The following is a 27113-nucleotide window of genomic DNA, read 5'->3' as shown; positions in this document are numbered from 1 at the left end:
TTATGGATAATTCTTAAAAGATTCCTTCGGGATGTTAATATAAACCAGTTTTATGATAATGGTGACGGTAAGTCAGCCCTAATTTACATATTGGTGTATGGCGTGATGTTTTGCTTCAATTACATCGAACTATCGGTAATTCTTGAATATTGTAAGGCCAGATAGGCTTCACCGTGAGTCATAATTATGTGTATACATAATTACAAGGCGATTATACACGTCTGACCATAAAACTATAATCACAGATACTTGACTAGGCAGTAGTATAAAGGCTTTATGAATTTACTGCATTTGTTTGCATCATAAAGTCAGCTACGTCGATATATAACACGTATCGATATCCACGAGCCATAACTTGCAAGACTTCTTTTGTTTCTTGTAAGTCATCATCATCATCTCCCGAGCCTTTTTCCCAACTATGTTGGGGTCGGCTTCTTGTAAGTAACAAAAATTAAAACTCAATTTTAATATTCCATTCTTTTTAGAGAGTGATAATTACAAACCTACTTATTTTCATCACAATTGGTCCGTAAGTGCTGGAAGCTTTCCGTAGGTTTTGTTTACTCTTTTTAGATTGACGACAAAAATTATTGTGGTATGCAGTTATAATACGGTTTTGCCCAAACCGCAAATGTCCCGAAAATAAGATAAATACTTACCTTAAAGGTTAAACAATACATTTAAACAATACGTATAATTGGTTATTTTTGGTTTCCACACACTTCAATTTATGGACGAATATGCGACGAATATACGAATATGCTTTAATAAATGCCTGAGTGAGTACGGCTATATCATGAAGCTCTGTCGCTTCCTCATTTCAGCCTTTCAGCGCGAAATGAAATTGAAGCCCCAAAAATGTACAGAGCTTTATGAAAGATTAAAAAGTTCTTTGTCTTTTTACTTTGTCTCGATCTAATTTTATAATGAATGCTTTATACAGAACCTGTCAAGTAAAGTTAGTTAAGTAAAAATCTTAGATGTTAACAACGCGGTTACCCTAACAAAGGTTATATATACAATGCATATTACTATATGAATATTAATAAACAGAAATCACCTTTGCTACAGTTTATGAAGGGACCAAAACCAACTTCTTTGCGGTATTGTTAAAGAGGTCCAAAGATAAATTTTGTTCAAGAAAATGTCCGGTAACGTCCTCTGTGGCTAAGGTAGAGCATAAACTGCAGTAAGTTATAGTTTGATGCATACATACATTGGGATAGGGCAACTTCACAGCTGTAAGTTATACTTACTATACAATTTTCTAATGGATTTATGGTTAAAATAAAAATACCATACAACCTATAGATATTAACCTCGTCCAAAGTCAGTTAACCGAAATCTAACACTAGAACCAAGCCCTGTAAAAAGCAACCCTTGAACAATCTTAGATCCTACAAGGCGCATTTGATCCGTGAACTTACGTTACTTTCCATCAAAGTGCAATGCACTGGGCACTGAACAAGATTGAGACGAGTGCCACAGAGTGCAGTAGAACCGCAGCGTGGCAATCCCAAAGACCGCTTTGACGTCATCAGCGTGGAAATATACCTGCGGACGCGCAACCATAATTATACCTAAGTATAAAAAGTCGCTAAATTTAACTTTATTTATTTATATATATTTTTATCGATGTAATGTGGAGATGAAACTCGCTAATCTGGTCAGCTGTTTAGGACAGATTTTGGTGATATGTAAACTGACTCATTTGTTTGAGAATTCTGTTTGTAAACATTGGAAGTGACCGCTGCAGATAAAGCATTTAAAACATACTAACTGTTTCCGATGAGTTAACCCTCGTCCCTGGAAAACTACATACTACTATAAGAAGCCCATTTCCATTCTTAGGCTCTATTCTGTTTTCTTCCTTACATACAACACTTCCGCGATAAAAAATACAGGATTGAGAAGAGAGCTGGAGAAAAAACAGTTATAAGCTACACGTTGTCTAGGCTCTTAAAACGCAGTTATAACTGCAAATTCTTCTATTATTATCATAACCTTACCTTCGTATTAACAAAAGGAAGACTTATTGTAGCGCTCAGTCAGAGTTATAGACTACATTTATAGCTACTTATTCACAATTTGTGTGGACATCTTCTAGAATTTATTTTAACTAGTGATAAAGATATGATATTAAATTGTATATTTACACTAAGGTATAAACCAAAATAATGTGAAATATTAAACAAGATCACCATATATATATACCATATACAACATGTAACTTAATTAACGCACATCCTGAAGTTAGTTTGTTCAGAATCGTTTACTGAATCGATTTATATCATTTTTAATATAGGTAATTTTTTATCCCAAAAATAATTAAAACTACGGAAAATATTGTCATATTAACCCTGTACAGTGAAAACAAATTCAAATAGACCGTAACTCAAAGTAATAAGACTTTGTATCGTCGGCTTTTTCCGTAGTTTCGTTATGTTGTGTCGAGTCGAGCGGCGCGCGGCGCGAGATTTGCGTGCGTAGTAGTAGTATGACTAAAAAGTTCTCCAAGAATTGGTATAACTAATTTAGTAAATAACAATGCATATACATGTTAAATTAAAAATTCAGTGTATGTATTATGATTATAACATAATATTCTAATTGGGGTGTTTGAGGGTGTGCGTTAATTACGTTATATATATATATACATGTGTGTATGTATAATAAGTCTATGTACGTTTATATATTTTCGATTTGTCTTATATACATATTTAGTGCACCTGCCATGAAATTTCTCCTCCACCTAAAGGTTGACTGGTAGAGAACGCCTAAGGCGTTAAGTCCTTTTTGTACATTGTTTTTTTTTTTTTGTAAAATGTGTGCAAAAAGTATAATAAATAAATAAAAGTGCAGGTAACAAAGTAAAAATATCTAGGAAGTACAAGTAAACACAAGTCTTACGATTACAAAACTGAAGAAGCGATTGGTACTTTAATAGCCGGTGCTACTCGGCTCAACACATACATCGTCTTCTCTGTTGATTATATTTTTATAATTAATTCCTTTTTTCATCCACAGGTCCGAATGAAATAAAATATTAATCTCCGTAAAATATGCAATTTTCAGAACATCTGATGTCTCTGAACTTTCAAAACATTAGATCTAATAACACACCATTATAACACCTTACACGTCTTGTTACTTTACCCGGAAAATTGAAGTAACGTTTTGTTTAACATTATTATGCTATATCTACATAAATTAAGAGAATAATGAAGTAACTGAATAAAACAAAACATTAAAGCCTTTTTAAAAATAAACGTGCACTTTGCCCTGGCAATCACGCACAGTACATACACAAAATAGGTAAACAGTATTTCAGTGACGTAAACAAATTATAGAAACCTACCTTCACCCTTTGTAACTGAAAAAATACTTGAAAAGTATCAGATTTTTTTTTTATAAATCTTTTATTTTAGACATATTTTATTCAGAATCTGTACCTCCCTATTTGAGTTAAGTTCCCACACGCACATACCCAATGGCCTATTTTACTCGACATTTCCAAATAAAATAAAAAAGGTTGTGATTTTTATTTAACTTCTTTTGTCTCTAGAGTAAGAACGTGTATGCTGAAAGTTATGTGAACTTAGGGAAATGAAGGAAAAACTTTACGTAATCGGGTTCTGCGCCTTTGTTTTGGTTTTGATAAATATTATGTCAAGTACGAGTTTGAAATAAACCTTCTTTTTTAGGAGTAAGTCCTAGATGTGTTGTCATTTTCGTACATAGGTAATTTATTTAATCATGTAGTAAGATTATGGGCACTGCAGGAAAATCACTTTAGGCCGTTAATTGGCTAATGAAAATTTATTTAAAATAAAACCGACCTTATTTCAATGATAAGATTAAAAAAAAACCTTGCCATTGTTTTTTACTTTAACGGCACGTGTTTTGCACTTATTACTTATTCATCACTTTGAACATACTTGTACATGTTCATACATAATAGCATGCTTTTTAAAACATGCCCCACCCTAAGCAGGAGGAATAATCTATTATTTGGAATCAATGAAAAGGACTCCGTTACTAAAGAAATTGTTAAGTAACACCTGAATTAAATTGTGATAAAGCTTGATCATCGATTACCAACCACAGAAAACATTTTATTTAATACAAGGGGATTATTATTTGTAGGTCACTATCTATTATATAGATCACTATTAAACTCTTATTTTATTGTCACAAACAAAAGTGACCTTTTGGCATGCGATAAATCAATTTTGATTTCGCAAAGTCATTGTTAACTGTAGGTCATTAAATGTTCGTTTGGAACTTTGTACTTCTAGCCCTAGGTGCCTCTTTCAGTAAAGGTACATTACTATATTTGAATAATAAAATAACCTATTTATACTTCGAAACTTAGTTTTTTCCGGGCCCGTATGGCATTGTAGTTTCACTGTTGAATTTAAATGACACAATATTAGTAGATCATTTAATACACATACATATGACCATGCTTATGTTGGTCAGTTTTCCTTAAATAAAAAAAAAGGTTTGGTAATTTATAGCCTGCTATCATACGTGACGATCCTTACTTAATATTACTTAAAACTACAAATGTCATAAACAATGAAATAACACTACTAATATTATTTAGGCGAAAGTTGACTACACGCCTCGGCAAACGTAGTGTAGGACGTCCTCAGGCACGGTGGAGTGATGACTTGCGCAAGACGGCTGGCAGGAGCTGGATGCGAGCAGCCGAAAATCGATCTTAGTGGCGTGCACTTGGAGAGGCCTATGTCCAGCAGTGGACTGCTATAGGCTGATGATGTGATGTGATGTGATGTGAAAGTTGACTATGGGTTTTGTAATGTATAATCCAGTTATAAAATCCCATTCAATTCCCAGATCAAGTATCGTTTTTCTATTAATTGCCTTATGAATATTGAAACTTTTATGGCCTGAAAAAAAAAGGATTTCTGAAGAGCGCGATGTAACCCAAATATACGAAAAGTCATGGACAGAAACTAAAGTACGTTTTTTGAAAAAAAAAAACGACTTCGAAGATAGTCGCTGCTAGGCTTAAAAAATAATAGATATAGAGAATAGAAACCAAAGCAAGTTATGCGATTCGTTTTGGCAAAGATGAAATCATTGTGGGACAATGTCAATCTGTCCTATACCGAAATAATGTTTATTTGGTTCCTAATTAATTTATTCAAATGTAATACAGTCCGTTTTGTACAGTTACGTACAATGTTGTACGGATTTGGTATGAACTTTAGTCGAACTAATTTGAGAGTTTAATTTATTGTTCAGTAGGTACCTAGAAGGAGTTTTAAAACCTAAGTTGTTATTTTTTACAAAGTGCATCAATTTGTATGTTATCTAAGCCTCTTTCCACTGTGTAAAAGAGTAATCTATGATTAAAAGAACCACGGACAGGACAGTGGGTTCATCACTAGTCTGGTACCATTCTTGTGGAGATTATAGAACATCTGAACTGAGTAAGTAGCTACCGATAATTTGGAAAAGCTTTTATAATAATAAAATTTTACAAAATAAAAATCCAAATTAAATATTCTTCTGTTACGTAAAACATTATTTTGCATAACAAGTAGTCTAGCTGTAGCACAAAAGTAATTTAATTCTGCTATTACACTTGGGAGAAATAAATACGGGCCCGTATTTATTTAAAAATTTAGTTTAAAAAATCTAACTCATATTTTTATGTTAAATGTGTATGGTAACACATATAAAAAATTCTCAATTAATAAAAAAATATATAATTTACCACTATTTATCACTTCGTTTTGTTTCATTGACCAGAAAACCATTCTTAGCAAAATTGTCTTCATTCAGTTACGGATAGTTTGCTCTCAAGTGTAATCCACTAACATGAGCACAGTACTAAAATAACATAATTGTAATTACTTCGCCTATCGGCACAGAGCAGCGTCCATTTTGCCCAAATTAAACGAGCCTAACAATGTACTAGTCTGCTAGGCACAAACATATTGAATATTGCAGACGCAACAAAACAACGGAATGCTAAAGGTCATGACATACCTACATGAACGGTACGACACGGGGTGCAGGTGCAGCACGGCTTTTATGTAGGTGGTTGTAAGCTAGCAGTCACCCCGCCGTTGGCTTTTTTATTAAAGTTGTAAAATATTTCGTTTGTGAAACGATTTAGGGTCAAATTCAAATGACAAGTTAATCTGCACTACAATAGGTTGGAGCTGCACCGTGTCGTGTCGTTCATGTGTGCCATGACCTTTACACTGTTGGAACAATGCTGACTCCGAACAAACTACTGCAAGCATTTTTATCCAACCACTCTGTTTGTTGGTTCACTGAAATGGCTTGCATAGCACATTGTGGTTACAAGTTAACAGGACCATTGAGACTTGCTTCGCTTTGCACAAAGCGTGTGTAAACTGGAATTTTATGCAGAACAGTGATTTCAGAGGATAGCTGCAGAGCTAAAAGAATTTCCCGGCATTTTCATCAAAATTTCCAAAAAACTTATTTAATTACTAATGTCTCTAAGCTTCAGTCAACAAAAAAAATATTGCATAATGCATTTACATGGCTGTTTAAATTTCACATTATAATTTCAAGTATTTACAGTCGACTCTCGTTAATTCAACCCTGCGTTAATTCGAACCTCTCTTTAATTCAAAGTTATCACGAGTTCCCTACAAAATCTTTTTATATTTCGAACTAAATCAATACATTTTTATGCTCTTGGTAATTCAAACAAAAAATCATTGCTTTATAACAAAATGACGCGTTATTTCGAATTCCTAGGCGTCAACACTCGAAAATTCAAAGTTGCAGAGAGAAAGAGGCGGAAAGATTCTAAGTCATTAGTCAGACAGCAGTCTGAGTAGCAGCAATCTGCTTTGACGCAAATCAGTATGACAGAGTTGTTTCGGAAGATTAATTACAATTAATAACTAATTATAATTAATTAATAATTCACATTATGAATACATGTAGTTATGTACCTACCTACACAAATGTGTCTTGAAACTTTTGACATTGTTATAGAATATAACTAATAACTAACATTGTTATAGAATATAACTAATAACTAACATTGTTATAGAATATAACAATAATAAACATAACATTATTAAATAATAATTGATCAACACTTAATAATTCCAAGTTTTATTTATTTTCTCTGACAAATTTCGAACCATTTAATATTTCAAAAACTCGATAATTCGTAATATTTTGGGAGTCCCCCCAGTTTCGAATTAACGAGAGTTGACTGTATTTAATATTTAACCTTCAATGGTTTGAACCTACAAATGTTTCTACCTTACAAAGGTTATGTTATTTATGACGAACCTACTGTTCTATTCCATTAGATGGCAACAAGCATGCTGACAGCCTTATGGTAATAGGGGACCATTGCTTATGAATACATAGGTGGTATCGTGGATGCATTTCCATCTCTGAGACAAATCATATTATCTCTTGTAGTTGTAACAACGTTGGAGTTTTATACAAAAACGTATTGCATTACTCTACTAAGGAAAATGAACAAAGTTTATGGAGTCATCATCATCATCGGCCTAGCCTTTACCCAACTATGCTAGGGCCGGCTTCTAGTCTTAACAGGATACAGCTGAGAACCAGTGTTTTACGAGGAGCGACTGTCTATCGGACCTCCTCAACCCGCCTACCCAGGCAAACCAATACCCCTTGGCAAGACTGGTAACAGAGTTTATGTTATATCGGGTGTGTCGTTCATAATCACATTAAATGAAATGCGTTAATATACTGGTTCATATATGTCGATTAACACAAAGATAAAAGAAAAATACGTAAAAATAAAAAAAATATTTTTTCAAACAAAGTAAATGGAATAAAAATGTGCAAAAATTAGAACACCATATAAAAGTCAGTCATTACATACAACTGAAATTCTCCCTTGAAAACTGACAGCTGTCAACCGATCAAAACATACGATACTCCTAACTTTATCTCTGCTTTACACATGATGTTGTAAATTATAATAACGAAAAATGACCTGTGGTTAAACCACTGAATGGATTAGGTTATTTTTTTTACAATTCGCCATAGAATATCATGAAGTATATGTGATATGATTTAATGTGATTGTGAACGACACACCCGATATAGTATCAGTTCAAAATATGATATGCTATCTATACACATACATTGGACTGCTTATAAAAGTTAAAACTTCCACATGTTACTGTATGCTAATTTAGGCGTCTCTTGTGCGTAAAAGAATTGCATAGTAAGTAAATAGGTAAACCCGAGGTTTTTACCTACAACTTTTCCAATTGCGTATCGTTGAAAGAAAATAAAAATATTGGGAAAGAAAAATAAAATACCTACTATTACAATAAGTACAAGATGAATAGCGCGTCTGGGAACTGTAATCATTTCTGATAAAACAAAATTGTCTGGGTTAAATAACAAAATGTAAGTTATGTACAAGATTACATAAAGAATAATGTATTTTGTTATCGTTTAGCCATTTTCTAGAGTTAATTTAAAGGGCAAAAACAGCATGGTGTCAGACTAACTGGGTATTCTACGACGGGCATTTCAATGACTATAATTTTTGTTTATTTGTTACTTACTTTTAGACATGATTCTTATTTCATCTAAATTCTGATCGTCAGTTGTTACATCTTAACACTTGGAGCATTTATATGCTATGAAAGCTAAGTAAGGTTGCTTCTTTGCGTGTATTCATATATATTCCGAACCTGAAACACATGATCATTAACAACAAAGCTACGTTATCCACTAGGTAAGCAATCATAATATAATACTTAGGTCATAATCAAATAATACATAGGTACAAACATTGTCAGTACTGTATGATAGTTATGTTATGACAATACCCATTGACAAAAGTTAATTCCGATCGTAAAGCTTTATGTAACTGCACTAACCGCATAGGCGTATTAATAAGGGTTTAAAATAACAGATAATTATGGCTGGTATTAATAACTCCAAATGGATTTAACAGGCTATTGTACAAATATGAATGGTTTATCATGATAAAGTTCTATTTTAAATTATTATTATTTTCAAAATGACATTATGTAAACTCTTTCAGTAAATCGCAATCGTTAAACAAATACTTTTTTCTACCAAACTTACTTCCTACTCATGATTGCGTTGAACATATACTAAAATAATGGTAAACGTTTCTGAAAATGTCTACACATAAACAAAATTTTCTTTGCAAATTTTTTAAATCGGATTTGCATAATAATGAAGCCTACGAGTATCGGCCAGCGGTGACGATATTTGACGTCACGCGCGTGTATATAGACAGTTGCGCAGGAGTCTCAAAGATAGTCTGTAGTGAGACACTGTGAGTGTCGTTTGGGGATAGGACTAATAGTCTACCCCGCTAGTGGAATTGATTCATAAAAAAGGTAGGGTGCCATTTCTTTTATTTATAATAATAGTGTAATTATAAGACATCAAAAAAATCGGTTTTGAAAAACAAGTTTCAGTTTTCAAAATCAGGTAATAGTGTTTTTCACACTTTCATTTTTCTTCAGTTGTTTTTCAAGGGCAGTTCAAACATTAAATTTAATGTCAGTGAAATAAACATTTACTTTGAATTAATATTTCTAAATTGTAGCCTTGATGGACAAGGACTTTCATTTTCTAAATACGATATAAAAGATAGCATGTGCCTTAGTTTCTTTTTCAGTACTTAATTTCAAATATATGTCACATTGATACATGCAATAACATAATTATAGTCGAAACTAACACTTTTTAAACTGATCTAATTTAAAAAGGACGCTTGAATAATAAACCTTATGTCAATGCAGTAAATGCGATATTCGAATAGATAAGGCAATCTAGATTTTTTTATTTGATTGATGTGACCATCTATCCATATTAAGTGCCAGGGAGTCGGAGTAACAATTTACATCTTGTTCTAACTGGAGTTATTTAGGTTTGCGTTCAATTATTAAGATTTGCGTCATTGGGATCATAAAGCTACCTTTTATTCGTGGTCTGACATTAAAGTATCAAATACTTAATTTATTTGAAAACGTGGAAAATACCTTTTATGTATCTTCTACTTTTCAAAGGTAAATAATTTGATTAAAACTAAACTTTAATAAAATCAATAAGAATACAATATAGTTCACGTGCGCTAGTACAAGGTTTGTAAGTCGTACTAAGGTAAAGGAATTTATACATTCTAATGAATAGTAGGCTCAGCATAAATTATTCTATATTTGCGGAATAAATTGCTTAACATGGTAAACAAAAAGTGTAAATTTTGCATTCATTAATACAATCGTGATCAAGTTCAAGGTTTAATACAGGTAGAAGGAAGAGTTCTCTTGATAAAACCTGATCTAAATGGGATCACCTTTGAGATAACCATAACATTTATACATCACCAGTGACACGTAAAAATTGTTCCAAGTTCAAGTTCAAATTTTTATGAAATTAATGATTATAAAGTTCCAATCCATTGTTTTTAGCCTCAACGAAAGTGAATTCGGTGTACTTTCATTTTCTTTTCGTGGAAAAGAATCAAAATAGTTTTGTGCTTGGCTCATCTAGAAATATGCTGTGATATTAAAACGATCGATAAAAAAAACATAACCCTTTGCCAAGTTAGTTTAAAATTGTAGCAATTTCAGTAATTCCTACCCTTAAAAATAGATAAATTGATAGATATTAGTGCAATCTATGTGATTCGTTATTACCTCACTTTAAAAAGTTTGAACGCTTAAGTACGTACCTACACCGTAAATCCTCATTGAAAACCCCCATTCAGTTTCTACACTTAACACTATCAAATTGAAGACGTTGTAGTAAGTAAAAAGAGACTCCACAAAAGGTCGTACATTTTCTTTGCTTGCCTAGGAAATAGTGTTTTCCACAAACCTATAAAACTGTCGTAAAGGTCCAAACGAAGTGGACCATGGCGCAACGTGCAGATCACACAATACCAATTTTACGGGATACTACAAAGTTCGACAAAACGTTCAGTTTAAGCATCGCTATTTCATAGAATATTTCATAAATCCAGGATCTAAAGAACATTTCCATAGAGGCTTGAGGAGAGAAGTCTGTCATTGCATACTTACAAAAAAAATTGAAAAGCTCTATCTCAATTTCATGTTGGATAAAAAATGTCTTCTATTAGTACTTAGTAAGCATGAATCAAACCAAAAAAAAAAAGTTTGGTCTGACAAACAGAAGTGGCGATCTTTATTTATTTAAGAAAGAACTAGAAAATCAATAGATACATTAGATATGCAATTTATTTTATAATCTTGTAAACTTAATCGTACCACTTAATTGTATCTATTAAATAATCCACGTGTTCGAGTACCAAATGCAAATGGCACATACTACATAATAGGTAGGTACTACTGTATAGTTATAGGCATTAATGTTTGTAATACTATTTGAAATTCTAATTCAAAACACGTTTGATATTCAACAAATAATTAATACCTTTATGGGCACTTTGAAAATTATTGACTTATTAAAATTTTAATTATTATGCTAGTTTGATTAAGCTTCACGCGTACTGAAAATGTTATTTAACTTTATAACTTGGATTATCTCGTAAGATTGTAGTCCAACACGTGGTTAAGTTCACATGGAGTTAACATCCTGTAAGCTTATGGTAACTGAACCAATGTTTACGTATACTTACCACAAGTAATCATGCGTTATTAATTTTGACTTAGTATTGTTTACACGAATAACAAAGATACAAGTTAAAATCTCGAGAACAACCGTAATTTAAAATTTATTGAATTTATATTCAAATGAAATATACCTACGGACCTTTACCTTCTTTTAAATTAAGAGCGATAATGCTATATTTAGATCAAACGAAAAACCCTTGTTACCAATACGAATTTACATTAAAAATCAAGCTATTTTTGGAAAGGATAAAATAAGAATAATAAGAAGAAACCGTATTTATTTAATTACTGAATTTACTCAATGCTATCTTCTTGCAAGTAATAAACAATTATGTAATTTTACAATAAGGGAATTGACAATTACGGAAAACTACGAACATGTCTTTTACTATTGTTTTGCCGTAGATTACTTATTAGATAACGATCTCTCAACTCTGATAAATCATGATCAATTCTCATATCGATTCATAGAAAGTGTATTATTAGAATTTGCAACTATTTATGTAATATTTTAAGATAGTCTTAAGACTATCTTTCTTTTGTTTTTTCTATCTTTATTTTCTTTCTGCAGACGTAAAATCGTGCCAATATGAGTATAGCAGCCGCCGAAAGCGTGGTGCAATCCAGCACCTGGGCTGCCACCAGCCTGTTCTACGTACTCCTAGTACCAGCTCTGATCCTCTGGTACGCGTACTGGCGTATGTCCAGGAGGCACATGTATGAGCTCGCAGAGAAGCTGCAGGGACCCCCTGGTCTTCCCCTCCTCGGAAACGCACTTGAGTTCACTGGTGGCTCTCATGGTAAGTTGTGATCATTTTAGATTGCTCTTCCCAAATCTTCAATCACAGTCTTATCGTGCATCACAAAGTTGTACTATAAACACCAGAATATTCCGTGAATATGTAAAATGTGAGTTTTTTATGATATATTCCTTTTCTCCACAGACATCTTCAAAAACGTCATTGAGAAGTCTGTCCCATTCGACAAGGAATCTGTTGTCAAACTATGGATCGGACCCCGTCTCCTGGTGTTCTTGTACGACCCTCGTGACGTTGAGCTGATCCTCAGTAGCCACACCCACATCGACAAGGCTGAAGAATACAGGTTCTTCCAACCCTGGCTCGGAAACGGTCTCCTCATCAGTACTGGTGAGTTCAGTTTATCATAAAATATACGTAAGGAAGTAAAAAACCCTGAGGTTAAAAATAGTCATGAGTACCAAACATAACCTGTTAAAAATGACCCAGAATAAATAAAAATAATAATGTGCGACACAATAGCCATTATCGTCGGTCCGGCTTTCTGACGTCAGACCGTAATAAAGTTTGTAGACGATTCCAGAATATCAATTGGCTAAGTTTTCATTGAGGAAAGATTTTATCTAACTCCAAAAATCCGGAGGCAGCGTCTAGTCTACTTATAAGGTAGTGTATTTAGATCCACTCCATAAACAAGAACAAAACATAGCCATAAACTTAGTTCAGGAAATACGTAAAAGCCGCTAAAAAGGACTACAATTATAAAGTTGTAATTATTTACGCATCGATTAGATACTTTGAATATCTGAGTCTTGTTAGCGATCTGACGATGTTTTCTTATATTTTTAGGCCAGAAATGGAGATCTCACCGCAAACTGATCGCTCCCACTTTCCACTTGAACGTGCTGAAGAGTTTCATCGACCTGTTCAACGCCAACTCCAGGGCTGTCGTCAACAAGCTGAAGAAGGAAGCCGGAGAGTTCGATTGCCATGACTACATGAGCGAGTGCACCGTCGAGATCTTGCTTGGTACGTTCCTCCTTCTAACATTTGCAAGAAATTTTCTCATCTACGCAGTAAAAACATAACGTACGTAATCATGACAGTTTTGACCGCAGTGCATAGGTAATTGTTATTGAACAATGATGATTAAATTTGCCTTGTCACAGGGGACAATAGGAATTGATACGTCTAACATTGAAAAGCTTAATTTCAATAAATAATAAATGGAAATGAGGCGGAAAAATACAGCAAATTATTTGTACTTATTCAAATTTAAAAAAAGTCTATTGTATTCAACAAACACAATTAATTACATGATTTGACGAATAACAAGTATTTTGAATAATATATTCAAAATAGTTAAATTACATTTCTTTTGCTTTCAATGTTACTTGCCTACGTGCTACTAAACATGCGTAGAATCATTCAGTTTTAGTTACCAATAGACAAATGCGCGTGCGCCGAATAATTATAATAAGAATATTTTAAATCTTCTCACTGACCATGTAGTCTACCTACTTGATTCAAGTGTATCTTCGAAGGAATGTAGGTAACATAAGTTACTATCAATGTAATATAGAACGACCTTTAAACATTACCAGAATCTGAGCAAAAATCAAATATCTTAAACTAATTCAATTAGTTCTCTCTCAACTTGATGAAAATAACACTTTAGACATTGAGGGCCTTACTACAAAAACCTTAAACCCTGTTTTACGCTTGTCTATATAATAAAATTTTGGCTGCAAAATGAACCATATGTCAACGTCAGAATTTGACATTTTTTTAGACAAGGCATAAACTGACGTTTAAAAGTTTTTGTGGTAAGACGGTAAGTTTTTTGGTCGTAATCGATCGAAGGCTCCAAAATTCTAAACATTCCTGCACCCACAGATTAAAGTAAACGGTTGGTTGGCTATTCACAAACGACCTTCAATTAACAATCTAGTCGGTACAATCGGCAGTTCATTTGCCTAGATTCGCATTTCAAAGATAAAATGTGAAGGGGATATAAAATATGATTAAAGATAACAAAACAAACTCATACGCAAACAAATGAACGTAAAACATGCTCATACGAAAATATAAAGACCTAAAACTTGAACAAAAAAAAAACACCCCAAACTAGACTGAACGCGTTAAGTGGAAATGGTCTTAAATCTCAAGGTGTTTGCACAAAAATAAAGCAGGATAAAGAGCAATTTGTATGTAATGTCACGTAGCCAGCCACGCTGTGACAACACGGCGGCCCTCACATGGACAACAGACCGTGTTCTTGAAGCAAATGCCCCGAGAACCTATTAAACCGTTTGCGAAATCTACGAGACGAAGATAACCTATGTACGTATAGACTCGGTTCTCTATACAAAAGCACTCGATTCACAATACTTGAGATACCGTCACTGCATCCATAAACTGTTGCATAAATAATAAATAATAAATGTTTTATTGGCATAAAAAATAAAATACAATTACAAAGGAAGCCCTGGCTCCTGTGCTAGGTGAGACCTGTGTTACAGGAGCCAGTGTCTTCACCCGTTTTTTTAGAACAACACTTTACAAACTGTTGCATGATCGCATTATGCGGTTTTAAGAAGTACGTCCACGCAACTTAATTCCTATATTTTCAAACTACGCAAATGCACACTTATCACGTAGCTTAGCAATAGTCTTATTGCGTGTTATAATAATAGTCATTAGTTGAGATAAATAGAACACTAAATAGTAGCATGTATTGCATCCGTGTTGTTTATGGGGGGTAATTATATAGCTTAGAACAATTTATACCGAGCAGTGCAGAACAGCTTAAACTTGCAGTATAAAAGTACAAGTTTTTCCTTAAGTGGAAACGGAACTGGAAACTCGATTAAGAACAATTTACCCTGTAGAGCCTTACAAGCAAACGTAGGCCATTAGACGGGTAGCCTCTAATTTTTATTAAGCGCTTTTATTTACATTAAACAACGATCCGAGAATATTACCGGGAAAATTATTAAATGTAGTTAACATTCATATTACACAACAATTTAAATCTCAATGCTACATATTATGCACCTTGTTTCGAGATTTCAATTACTATCAAGAGCAGCGGGCCCAGGTCATTATTTCATAAAGACAAATGTTGACAGTGAGTGTTGATGGTAGTATGATTGAATCATTGGTACGTGCATGGTACCACTCGGCACTGATACACCGCGCACGTAGTACTACTGGGTGTCAGTTTCGACCCCCCACGTGCTCACGCGCTAATGGCCAATATTCGCCATTCCCGGCCACAGTCGTTACGTTCCTTTATTGCTATCCTCCTTACGCAATCGTTTTGAATTCAATGGAGGTCAAAAACTCTTTCTTTTATTGCTAGACTATCCAAATGTTCTGAGTCACCGACGAATTTGAATGTGTATTTAATAAAACGTAATGGGCGATTCCTCTTATCCATTATCCTTATGCAATCTGATCGAACGCTAACAAATCTGCATTCAAATCACATATTTGCGGTAATTTTCAGTCAGCTTTTATTACTCACCGCATACATAATGATAACTATAACACGAGGTTTTAAATGAGTATGATTTATGCTTCTACCGCATTTTAACAGCCCAACATGTAACATAAAATTGTTCTTTATGGCGCCAATTTTTAACATAATTTTAATTTATTATTGTAGAAACCGCTATGGGTGTCAGCAAATCCACCCAGGATCAGAGTGGATTCGAATACGCCATGGCTGTGATGAAGATGTGCGACATCCTGCACTTGAGACACACCAAGATCTGGCTCAGGCCCGACCTGCTCTTCAAACTCACCGACTACGCTAAGAAGCAGACCAAGCTCCTTGACATCATCCACGGTCTGACCAAGAAGGTAAATTCCTTCATACATTAATGCCCGGTAAATAGTCATAATTCAAATTATCTAGTTGCCCTAGACTCGGTGACCTATTCGATTACTGGGAACTTGTTATTGATGCAGCCATCAAAGGCAACGGAATAAACTAGCATTATAATGAACAGCATATGAATAACTATGACGCTACTTGCACTTGTATTAATAATGCTCCTTAAAATTTAAGGTTATCCGAAGGAAGAAGGAAGAATTCAACTCTGGAAAGAGGCCCACCATCTTGGCTGACTACAACGCCGGAACAGCCGACGAAGCCACCAAAACCACATCTGTTGAGGGTCTGTCTTTCGGTCAGTCTGCTGGTCTTAAGGACGATTTGGACGTTGATGACGCGGATGTTGGCCAGAAGAAGCGTTTGGCTTTCCTTGACCTGCTGCTCGAGAGTTCACAGAGCGGTGTTGTTATTTCTGATGAGGAAATCAAGGAACAAGTAGACACCATTATGTTTGAGGTAAACATTCTAAATAAATACGGATAACAATCATGATTTCATCCGTAGAATATATAATAATACATTAACCGCAATGTTTTATTCAGGGTCACGACACTACTGCCGCTGGAAGCAGCTTCTTCCTCTCCATGATGGGTGTCCACCAGGACATTCAAGACAAAGTTATTGACGAGTTGGACAAAATCTTCGGTGACTCAGACCGCCCCGCCACCTTCCAGGATACTTTGGAAATGAAATACTTGGAAAGGTGTCTCATGGAAACCCTGAGGATGTTCCCCCCTGTGCCAATTATTGCTCGTCAAATCAAGCAAGACATCACTCTGCGTACGTACCATTCGCTATTTAGTTAATCATTTATAGTACATATTAAGACATCTTGTTATAATCTTTTTCTCTTATACAGCTTCCAACGGCAAGCAAGTGCCAGCTGGTACCACCGTCGTAGTAGCAACGTACAAACTGCACCGTCGCGAGGACGTCTACCCCAACCCTACCAAATTCGACCCCGACAACTTCCTGCCTGAGCGATCTGCCAACCGTCACTATTATGCCTTCGTGCCCTTCTCCGCCGGACCCAGGAGTTGCGTCGGTCAGTACAATACATAATGGAATCATACCAATCATTAAAAATGTTATGATTTCTGGTTCTAATTTGTATTTTCTCGTGCAGGCCGTAAATACGCCATGTTGAAGCTGAAGATCATCCTGTCCACCATTCTGAGGAACTTCCGCGTCCACTCCGACCTGAAGGAGGAGGACTTCAAGCTGCAAGCCGACATCATCCTCAAGCGTGCCGAAGGATTCAAGGTGCGCCTCTCCCCGCGCAAACCAACCAAAGCCTGCTAAATAATTACATGATTCCTAAATTTAATTATAATTTCTATGTAAATATGGACGCTTGGCTCTCGCATTTGATAAAACTGTGCAGATAGCACAGTTTAAAATAATTTTGTTACATATTGTTAATGTCAAGAAAGATGTTATTTCGGTGGCAGACCTTTTACACACGGGAAGGTATTGATGTCGGTGCAACTATTTGCATGTTTTGCTCAATAATATTTAAAAAAATCTGTAAGTTTAAGTACTTTGTAAATAGACATTTAAATTATACCCTTTTGTAGTTGTACGTTGTACGATGAATGAGACCAACAAATAAACTTTGTAATGAATATAATCTAGTATTTTATTTGTAAATTAACCTAAATTATTATAAAAATCAATATATCGGTGAGAAGGTAAGGTTTTGAAGAGTATGTAGGAAATACAGACTACTATTGTATGTCTAGTGCAGCTTTGCTGTCGATGGTACGAAGGTAGCTGCTATGAAGTTTACGGATATCGTGAATTGTGGATGTTCTACCAAGTGCTTCGTTGGAGAAGTCAAACATAGAAACGTGCACTAGCGACTTCTTGCACTCCACTTGAATCCTAGAAATAAATAAAGAGAAAAAATATCTAAGTACGAGGCATAGTAATTTACCTAAAGGATACAATGACATATCTACAATCCTGCTTAAACGATTACTATGTATCGAACAAAACACGAGACAAGCAAAAATAATTTTGAAAGTAGCATAATGTCTAACTACATTTCAAAACGTAACATCATAGTCTTATGCAGTAGTGAACAATAAAACGATACGTACCACAGTACATCTAGCGGAGTCCGCTTATGTGCGGGGCACATACACGGCAGGAAATCGTGATGACGTCGCTTGACCCACCAGCGCGCGTGCGACAGTTTCCATTCAATCGTTTTCATTTTAGCCACCGCACAGTCTCCGGCTTCCCTCAGCAAATTGAAGTAGGAAGCCATTAGTTCTTGACCTGGACGTTACAACATTTTTGTCAATAAAACAAACGACCTTTGTCTAATGCGTGAAATATGATTTTGAGTTTTATCTACGCGACAATTTGGATCCTGACGAGAACTGTTGTAGAGGTTTACCTGCAGAAATGGCACACATAAGTCTTGCTTGTTCAGCTTCCTCTTCGTACATTTCTTTCGTTTCACCCACGTATATAGCATCAAGGTCTTCATCCTGAACCTCATCTAAACCTATTATGTCTTCACTTTGCATCTGTTTTAACAAAGTGTTACAGTTTATTAAGCATTTACAAAATGTCACATGTCTAAAGCCCCGTATTCATGGTAAACTTTTGTTTATAAACACACTTGTACCAATATGTTGGCGAATTGTTGAAAATACTGCATGTTGCAGAGTTGATAACAAAAGACAAAGCACTTGTTTTCAGCAACATTATTGTTGCTCATCAACAATGTTGCTAAACAAAAGTTTATCAGGAATATGGGACTTAATAGCGTTAAGTATAATAGAGAAACAAGATATTTCCAAAAAAATGTGCTTCTTAGATACAACAGAACATACTGCCTGAAACCTAAATCCCATGAAGCAAAGAAACGCCTCAGCCAAGTGTTGCGTGCCCAACTCCGGGCGCTCTCTCCTCAGATGTAGCTCGCCAAGTAAGTGCAGGGCCCGTCCAAGCTGACGCCTCAAGCCATGTTCCATGGCAATGGCTCCCATCTCTGTTAGCAACTTGGCCGCAGCTTCATGTTCACCCAATCTGTATGAACAAGATAATCATTTATGCTCAAGGCACCGTGATTTTGGTCGGGTTATTGAGAATTTCCTAAATTCTGACATTCTTTAGTAGATTCTATCTTAGAAATTCCTCCTACAGGCACCACCAATCAACCATCAAAAAACTTAACTATCAAGAAATTGTAAATACTCAAATAAAGCTAAATATTCTATATAAAATTAAACATATTCTAAATTTAATGTATACTACCATTTACGATGTTCTACGTATGAATGCACTTATAAGTGCTAATTTTATTACAATCAGAAGCTTAATTATATCGCATTATATAGTTTTCTTGATTACTATAATTTGAATGATGACAGTTAAACTAGTTTAATTACCGTAGATTCAATATAAACAGGCTTGCAAATGTAATCAATATACTCGTCTATGGGTTTTTATAAATCGTGGAATATTCTGGTTCCGAGTACCAGCGACGGAATATTTCACATGCATTTACGTTCACATGCTATGTGAATAATGGCTAATGTTTTTATTACTACTGCTACTAGTAAAATATATCAAGTTATACCTACATATAAATATTGAAAAACAAAAAACAAGCGACATTTTTTATCGCAAATATTATTAACGCACAAATATGATACTGATTTCCTCGAGCAGTTATTACTTGATGTAATAACTAACCGAAAATACTCTGACCGGTAAATAATGAGTCGACACCATATCATTAAATACGAACTAATAAATTATCTACTATATTATAGTTTAGCAAAACACAAGTCAAGGTTCCTACCGTTGCATAACTGCAGCCAGGTGCATTCTAGCTTCGCAAAGCCCTTCTACGTTTTGGCTCCGCTCATGTATTTTGAACGCCCTCTCAAAAGTTTTCTGAGCGTTGTTCAAATTGTTCATCATGAGCTGACAAATGCCAATCTCAATTATCGCTTCTGCTGTTTTGCCAGTCTCCCCAGCTAAAATATTGCAAAAAAGAATGTAGAATTTAATTTAAGGAAGAATAAATAAGAATATATAACTTTATTTACGGAACATGTGTGGGTTCAAACTAAATATTTAGATTTATCGTAAACTTCTTAAAATATTTCCGTTGCCTTCATAGCAACCTTTATTTCTAGCCATGTAATCAATTCACATAATTTTTAGATCAAGAAATAAGCCCGAAAAACCGACCAAGTCAAAACAAACCAAAATATTAACCCAATTTATGCAATAGACTGGACTACCCAATATGTCGCAACTGAGCCTATAAACAATCAATTCAATATATCTAATAATCGAAGATGACTGACCATCTTTAGCTCTCCTCTCAGCCAAGCGTGCCAACCTTTCTGCTTTAGGAGTGTCCTCCTTCCTCACCGCTCTTGCTTTGTTGAGAAGTACTCTATGCAACTGAAGGGCAGTAGACCCAAACACTGTATCTGGAGGAGCCTCTTCTCCTTCCTCTTTCGGTTCGTACAAGAGCCAATTCTGTAGGATCACAAATAATAATTCAAGGACCAAATGATTTGTTAAATTACACAATTATTCTGAAAGTACAAAAGTCACCCAACCTTTCCGATGGCAGAATCTCGAACTTCTGTCAGCAACATAAATGGTTCCTCAGGATCTGCTCCAGGAACTAGAATGATTCGCAGTATTGCAATATTAAATTATGTATTATACTTTCTATGGGCCTTAGTTGCCTGATGTAAACAAATAAATAAATAAAAATTAATAAATAAAACAATTTAGCAGTGACACATTATTATGTAGAAGGGACTCTTACTACGTGGAAAATCCCCCTAAGTGGAAACTATGTTTTTTTTTCGGATAGAAATGTTGTTTTAAAAACTTACATTTATCCAACAGAAACTTTCCGTAGTGATATTTGCAGACAGCTTTCAGTCGACCGCCATCGACGAGATACTTGCTGGATACAGCAATAGCTAATTGATAGAATTTTTCAGCAAGCCACAAGATACCCTTTTCCTTTTCAGCATAGAACATTGCAAGGCCGAGTATGTGTTCGCACTCCTGCTTTATATTACCTGCATCATAAATCAACCATATCATTATCCTACAAAGAATAGCGCAGTTAAATATAATAGTTCTCCGGAGAACTGCTGTTCGAAGTACAAAGAAGTTTTAGTGATTTGTTATCGCCTACAAAAAGTGCCCTAAGGAGATGCCCAGTTGCTACACATCTGAAATTTTAAAGCGGACATGAGAAAGGTGTGATATGTAGATGTCATGACTCAATTTTTTTTGATACAAGTGCCTTTATTCGACACCTGAACGAAGCAGGTACTTGCAAAAGCTCCCCATTACTTTTTGATAAGCATAAACCGGTACTTACCCCTATCGCGTTGTTTTTCAGCCTTTTGCAGAATATCACATATATGTTCAAGATAATCGTCTCTTTTCCTGAGGTCCACTACAATTCCTATATCGTCCTGGCTGACCAGCTGTTTGTTATCGTAGATCAAGTCTTGCAGATATCCCGAAGAATCTGAATAACCAGCTTCTTTGAGTTCCAAAATCAGGCACTCGTATAAAGGAAATTTTCGCCTAAAACAAGGTCGAAAAACATTGAAGACTTATCATTTAACCTTCTGTGGTATTCACATAATTAAAAAAAAAAACAATACAGTATAGATATTAGTTTTACAATCACGCATACAAAATATTGTAATGGTCACTCAACTTCTGATGTAAGTCTGTATCATGTGGTTTGAAAGAAATATTGCAATACTTTTCAACACTACAATAAAATAGCTAGAGATCCGAAAGAGTTTTATACCGTCAACAAAATAAACAACTGCAGTAAAAGTAACAAACAATACCTTCGTATGCCGTTGGAATCGAGAATGGCTAAAGAGAACAGAGCTTTGCTACGAAAATTGTCCAAACTGTTTTTGGTCATACATGCCATCAACCTTGGCAAGGCTCGTTTCTTGGGAATCTCAGTCTGAGACATCATGATTTATTGATTTCACTCAAATAAAATTATTTGATTACAATAAAATATAATATAATTGATGATTGATTAAAAAGATGATATTTTTTCATTGAGAATATACATTTTGTCAAATATGACAGGATATTTTTACTTTTTAAATTTTGAAATACGTGACACAAACTAAGTTGTCACTGTTGAAAGATCTGTATCATGATTGTTTTGACATGAGATAGGTACTTGTATATAACCTTTTTGAATAGGTGAAATACTCGTCTACTAAGTATAGCTGCGCATAATGGATGCGAATCTATGTAGTAGATCGCAGACACACAAAGAAAATGGTGATAACTCACCATAAAGTTCAATAAACAAACCTTTTCGGAGACCCTAAATATTATACAATATAGACCTTGTTAGTTTTTATGAGTGGTCTCGTTAAATTTTATGTTAGATTCGGCAGTGTCTGACCTCCTGTATCCTAATAATTCACTGTGACTGGAGGGTCGGATAAGCCTACATGAAATAAACAGTCAGATGGCACCATTTCTCATAATGGTTGATGATAACAAGCTAACACAGTAGCCACAATCGCCGCCCTCCCATTATTTTGTGTACAAACTGTGGCTAACCCTCTTATCCTCAGTGGGTCAATTCGAAAGGACAGCATTTGAAACAACCACTAAATCTGTTTCACGGCCATCTGCATACTGTGGTCTCTCAGGTATAGGTACAGTTAAAATATATATCTTAAATATTGTTGTCAAAAGATAGAGCCCGAATATTATGAACTTCGTGTCGGGAAAAGTTAACACCGTATGTAGGTTCTTGGCCTACAGAAAGCTATTTAGAGAACATATTTTTAACCCACCTATTAAAACCATAGGTTGGTTAAGAACTAAGAATAAAAACATAACGAGTTAAATCTAATTTCTGTTACTACAACAGCAGTGGCAGTCTGTATGCACTATAACGATACCAACATCACGTATGTGTTGCAATTGCACTCATTACATTCTGAATGATCCATCGTCATAAGGCAATTCTACACACATTCACAATTTGCTGTTGTTAACATACTCGCCTCACAAATTAGGTATAAGTATTGTAATTATGAAATTCTTTGATGCACAAACTCAAACTCAAACTCAAAATATTTATTTGCATGTTAAGGTTGTATAGATCTTAAATATAGGTTTAGGTTCAGCTTAACGGCCTTTTGCAGGCGTTGCAAAAATGTGAGGGCTTATTGCTAAATTACTTATTGCTAACTTATATTCTAGACATAAACTTTTTATCAAAAACAAGTGCGTATTAGATGTAATGTGGTAGGTAGTATTAGGTGATGTATCTTTATTTCTTTATATTACATATTCATGTTTATTTATATATTATATATACCTATTGATTTTAGCTTTTTTTTATTATTTTTCGAAGTATTCTTTTATTGAGTAAAAACACCTTTTTATTAGGAATATTTTTAACTTTTTCTGAAATATTATTTCTTTATTTTCATTTTGTAGTTCTTTAGGTAATCTGTTAAATATTTTGACTGCCATGTAGTAGGGACTTTTGTTGAGCATTTTAATTCTAGATGGAGGTAAGTACAGTCTATTTTTATGACGGGTGTTTATATTGTGGGTGTCTTTAACTTTAATGAAGTCATTTTTATTTTTAAATACAAACAGGCATATGTCGTAAATGTATATGGATGGTAGGGTCAAGAGGTTATATTTGATAAAAAAAGGTCTACAGCTATCTTGGTTGTCTATTTGGGCTATGATTCCCAGCAGCCCAGTGTCTTGTTTTTCCTTAGGTGATCAAAACAATTTCATCATATAAGTTGCAATTTTTCTTTGGTGTTAACATGATTGTGTCCTATGGAGTTTCGTCTTTGTTGTATTTTTTTTTTTTTGTAAAAAAAAAATAATTTTTGTACTTATTATTTTTTTTTGTATTTATTTATTTACAGTTTGAAACCTAGTTTTAATTAAAGTATGTCGCACAAACACCTCATAAGATTAAGCAAACAAGGAAAAGATTATTTTGATGTAAAATATAATATTATCAATATTACTCAGGATCTCTTGGACTTTGGACATTTGTATATTTTTTTTAATAAAAATAATACCTTCGTAAAGATATTCGATCTAAAATCCTCTCGGCACGAATAGCTCGGATCCTAGCATGGTCTAAGCTAGCTCTGGTGTAGGTGGATACCAGCTTAGGTAAAGGACGACGCTTCTCTACCCCCAAAAGAATTTCTGTCGCCATTATTAGGATTAAGTATTGCTTACAAATTCACTTAACAAACGGATTCACTTAGGCACAAATTTACTTAAGCATACATTCACTTAGACGCGAATTTAGGTACTTAACAAATTAATGCGCAAATCTTATTAATTATATAACAATGAAAAATTTTAAACACTGATATCAAAGTATGACACAATGTCATCTATTAAAGATAAAATTCAATTCGAAAAAAGAGTATTAACACCACATTTAAATATTATTGCAGTTTTACTTCATTCTCTAACAGAACTGTAGGAATATGCCTCATATTATATGCAGACCGTTAACTTTTATTAAATGATTTTTATTTAGTATTGCACAAATAAAGCAAAAATATTACTGACGACAAAATATCTGAGAGACTCTTTCTTGAAAGGTCATCAACATAACTAGTGTTTGAACTCAAGTGAATCGTCTCATCTGTGGTTTCACAGTTTTATAAGTTTGGCATCAGAATTTCTGTTGCGAGCTCTCTTTACCGTCTTTGTATCCCTTTTCATACGTTTTATGAAAGCGTACCAGCTGTTTCCCCGCAGTTCCATCCACGTATCGAGACAACTATTACTATCTACCTAATATAATTTACCAGTTCTGTAGTTTTGGCGAGAAAACACGACGGATAGACAGACAGTTATTTTCGCACTTAGGTATATTATAGGTGTACGGTCACCTCAAAGGTTTAACACAGTATTTGCTATTGCTAGTTGATTGAATGTACATTGGATGCAACCTTGAAACGGGGTAACATTATCACGGCTGGAGACACACGACCCGTGACCCAAATGAAACAAATTACAGATGTTAGGCCGTCGTCACACATCTTTCGTAAATAACAGTCTTGTTGCTAGAAAAAAAGGGAATACGCCGAGACTATAACGATGTTAGTTATATGGTTTTGGACAGTCAAGACGGAACTACACTGAGAAATACTTCTAATATGTATCTCTGATGAAAAACGCCACCATTCAGAGAGCCTCGACTGTTGGCGGTATGACCATCAGACAGCACCAAGTGGGATATTCAAATACCTTGCTCGAAGATGGATAGTAGCATCTATGAAGCTAATAGATATGTGGTCCCCTGTTTGGGGGAGGCCTAAGACCAGCAGAGGACGTTTTTAGGCTACGACGACGACGATGAAATAGGCAGTGTGTTTGAACTTAACCTTTTAGGGGACGGTCTAGTCTGGCGCCAGAGAGTCGCGAGTCGCGCCACACGCGCCGGCAAACTAGCTCGATCAATTGTACCCTTGTCTCTCTAATCACCGCCATTACGATTTACAGTCGAAACAGATCACTGGCAAACAAAATAACGATTGCCTAATTTGGGAGGCCAAAAATAGACCAGAAAATGAAAAGTTTGGGGTAAAGTAGCAACTTATTTAATCTAATGAAAAGAAGCTATAGAAATAGAAAGATGAATATAGATAGTCACAATTAAATGCGATATAATCCTTTTTTGCAGGGATAACACACAAGAATATGTGTGTCAAAAATCAAACAAAAATCTCGTACAAATATAATATCGCAGTATTTAATTATAGGAATTCTTCATCAAACAATCACGGACACGGAGACAGCTGTCCGATTAACTAATAGTTAAACACATAATATTACTCTATTACTCTATTTGTAAATAAATGAATTACACACTAAAATCACACAAAAACCTATTATTTATTTTAGGGTTATCTGAAGTCGGGTATTTAACGTTTACTATCACGACTGTGAGTGCTTTTAGTAGTTGTAGGTTCACTAGACTTTATTTCAAGTTTTTCAGAAGTCTTTGGAACGATTGTCGTGATAGCTGGTGACACTTCAGGTTTACTAGCAGTACTGCTGGGAGCAGCTTCTTCACCATCAGTCCTTTCATCGTCACGATTTTCTTTATTCTTCTTTGCATTCTTTATTGCCAGCAGCATTTCTGCAATCAAACAACACTGTTAAATAAATCCTGTATATTGAGTGCCATGAAACAAAAATATTATTTACTACGGTTTCACCCCGGGGGAATTTCTTCCAGTACCAGGATTAAACATTTTCCCTGTTTACTCGGGAATTGTGTAGCTGTCGAACAAGCAATTTTACAACATTCAATAGTTTCACAGTCTTTAGGGTACAAACAAACAAAGAAATAAATAAAAGCTTGTAAAAAGTGCTTCCTCTCTATTATGTTAGTATAGATACCTAAATCAGGATGACCATTAGCCGTTGTGATTCTAGTAATCCTTGTTAGATCTTTTGACTATTGAACTAGAAAACCGCAACTAAGTCAGGATAATCTTAACCACATTAAGCTAGATTTATTGAAGTGGCTTTCATCCTTACTTGAGCAATTTTGTCTGCGACTAATCTAGTTCTTACAACAGCTGCCGAGTTTACTTAACACGAGTTAGACGATCTTACTGATTAATCATCTTTGAATTTTACATTGCATGTTCTAATTGTATACTTTCCTGCAATTATCTCTCTATGCTGAAAAGCTCATTAGCTCATCAATAAACAAAAAACACTTCGAAT

General features: G+C 34.7%; 2 protein-coding genes across 2 annotated transcripts; one reads left to right on the top strand and one right to left on the bottom strand.

Annotated features, from left to right (window-relative positions):
* Positions 1-9262: 9262 nt before the first annotated feature.
* Positions 9263-17949, top strand: LOC124632353 (cytochrome P450 4g15). The gene is made up of 9 exons (XM_047167156.1): positions 9263-9398; positions 12232-12460; positions 12605-12808; positions 13268-13447; positions 16089-16285; positions 16494-16775; positions 16862-17099; positions 17179-17364; positions 17446-17949. The coding sequence occupies exons 2-9, from the start codon at positions 12250-12252 to the stop codon at positions 17619-17621; spliced, it is 1674 nt and encodes a 557-aa protein (XP_047023112.1). The 5' UTR covers positions 9263-9398; positions 12232-12249; the 3' UTR covers positions 17622-17949.
* LOC124632354 lies at positions 17929-22540 on the bottom strand. Its single transcript, XM_047167157.1, has 10 exons — positions 22187-22540; positions 21700-21911; positions 21200-21391; positions 20915-20982; positions 20654-20831; positions 20140-20317; positions 19166-19361; positions 18724-18856; positions 18422-18602; positions 17929-18203 (listed from the first exon to the last, which is right to left on the bottom strand). The coding sequence occupies exons 1-10, from the start codon at positions 22321-22323 to the stop codon at positions 18047-18049; spliced, it is 1632 nt and encodes a 543-aa protein (XP_047023113.1). The 5' UTR covers positions 22324-22540; the 3' UTR covers positions 17929-18046.
* Positions 22541-27113: the final 4573 nt, after the last annotated feature.

The sequence above is a fragment of the Helicoverpa zea genome, chromosome 8 (assembly GCF_022581195.2).
Source record: "Helicoverpa zea isolate HzStark_Cry1AcR chromosome 8, ilHelZeax1.1, whole genome shotgun sequence".
NCBI classification, from domain to species: domain Eukaryota; kingdom Metazoa; phylum Arthropoda; class Insecta; order Lepidoptera; family Noctuidae; genus Helicoverpa; species Helicoverpa zea.
This window is presented reverse-complemented; position numbering and strand designations above follow the sequence as displayed.

Bases quoted from the DNA above. Each gene is read 5' to 3' on its own strand.
- LOC124632353 (XM_047167156.1), top strand. From the start codon at position 12,250: ATGAGTATAGCAGCCGCCGAAAGCGTGGTGCAATCCAGCACCTGGGCT. The intron at 13,448-16,088 runs GTACGTTCCTCC...TTATTATTGTAG, and splicing joins CACCGTCGAGATCTTGCTTG to AAACCGCTATGGGTGTCAGC. The intron at 17,100-17,178 runs GTACGTACCATT...TCTCTTATACAG, and splicing joins CAAGCAAGACATCACTCTGC to CTTCCAACGGCAAGCAAGTG.
- LOC124632354 (XM_047167157.1), bottom strand. From the start codon at position 22,323: ATGATGTCTCAGACTGAGATTCCCAAGAAACGAGCCTTGCCAAGGTTG. The intron at 20,318-20,653 runs GTCAGTCATCTT...GCAATATTTTAG, and splicing joins TGAGAGGAGAGCTAAAGATG to CTGGGGAGACTGGCAAAACA. The intron at 18,603-18,723 runs GTAAACCTCTAC...TGTAACGTCCAG, and splicing joins TATGTGTGCCATTTCTGCAG to GTCAAGAACTAATGGCTTCC.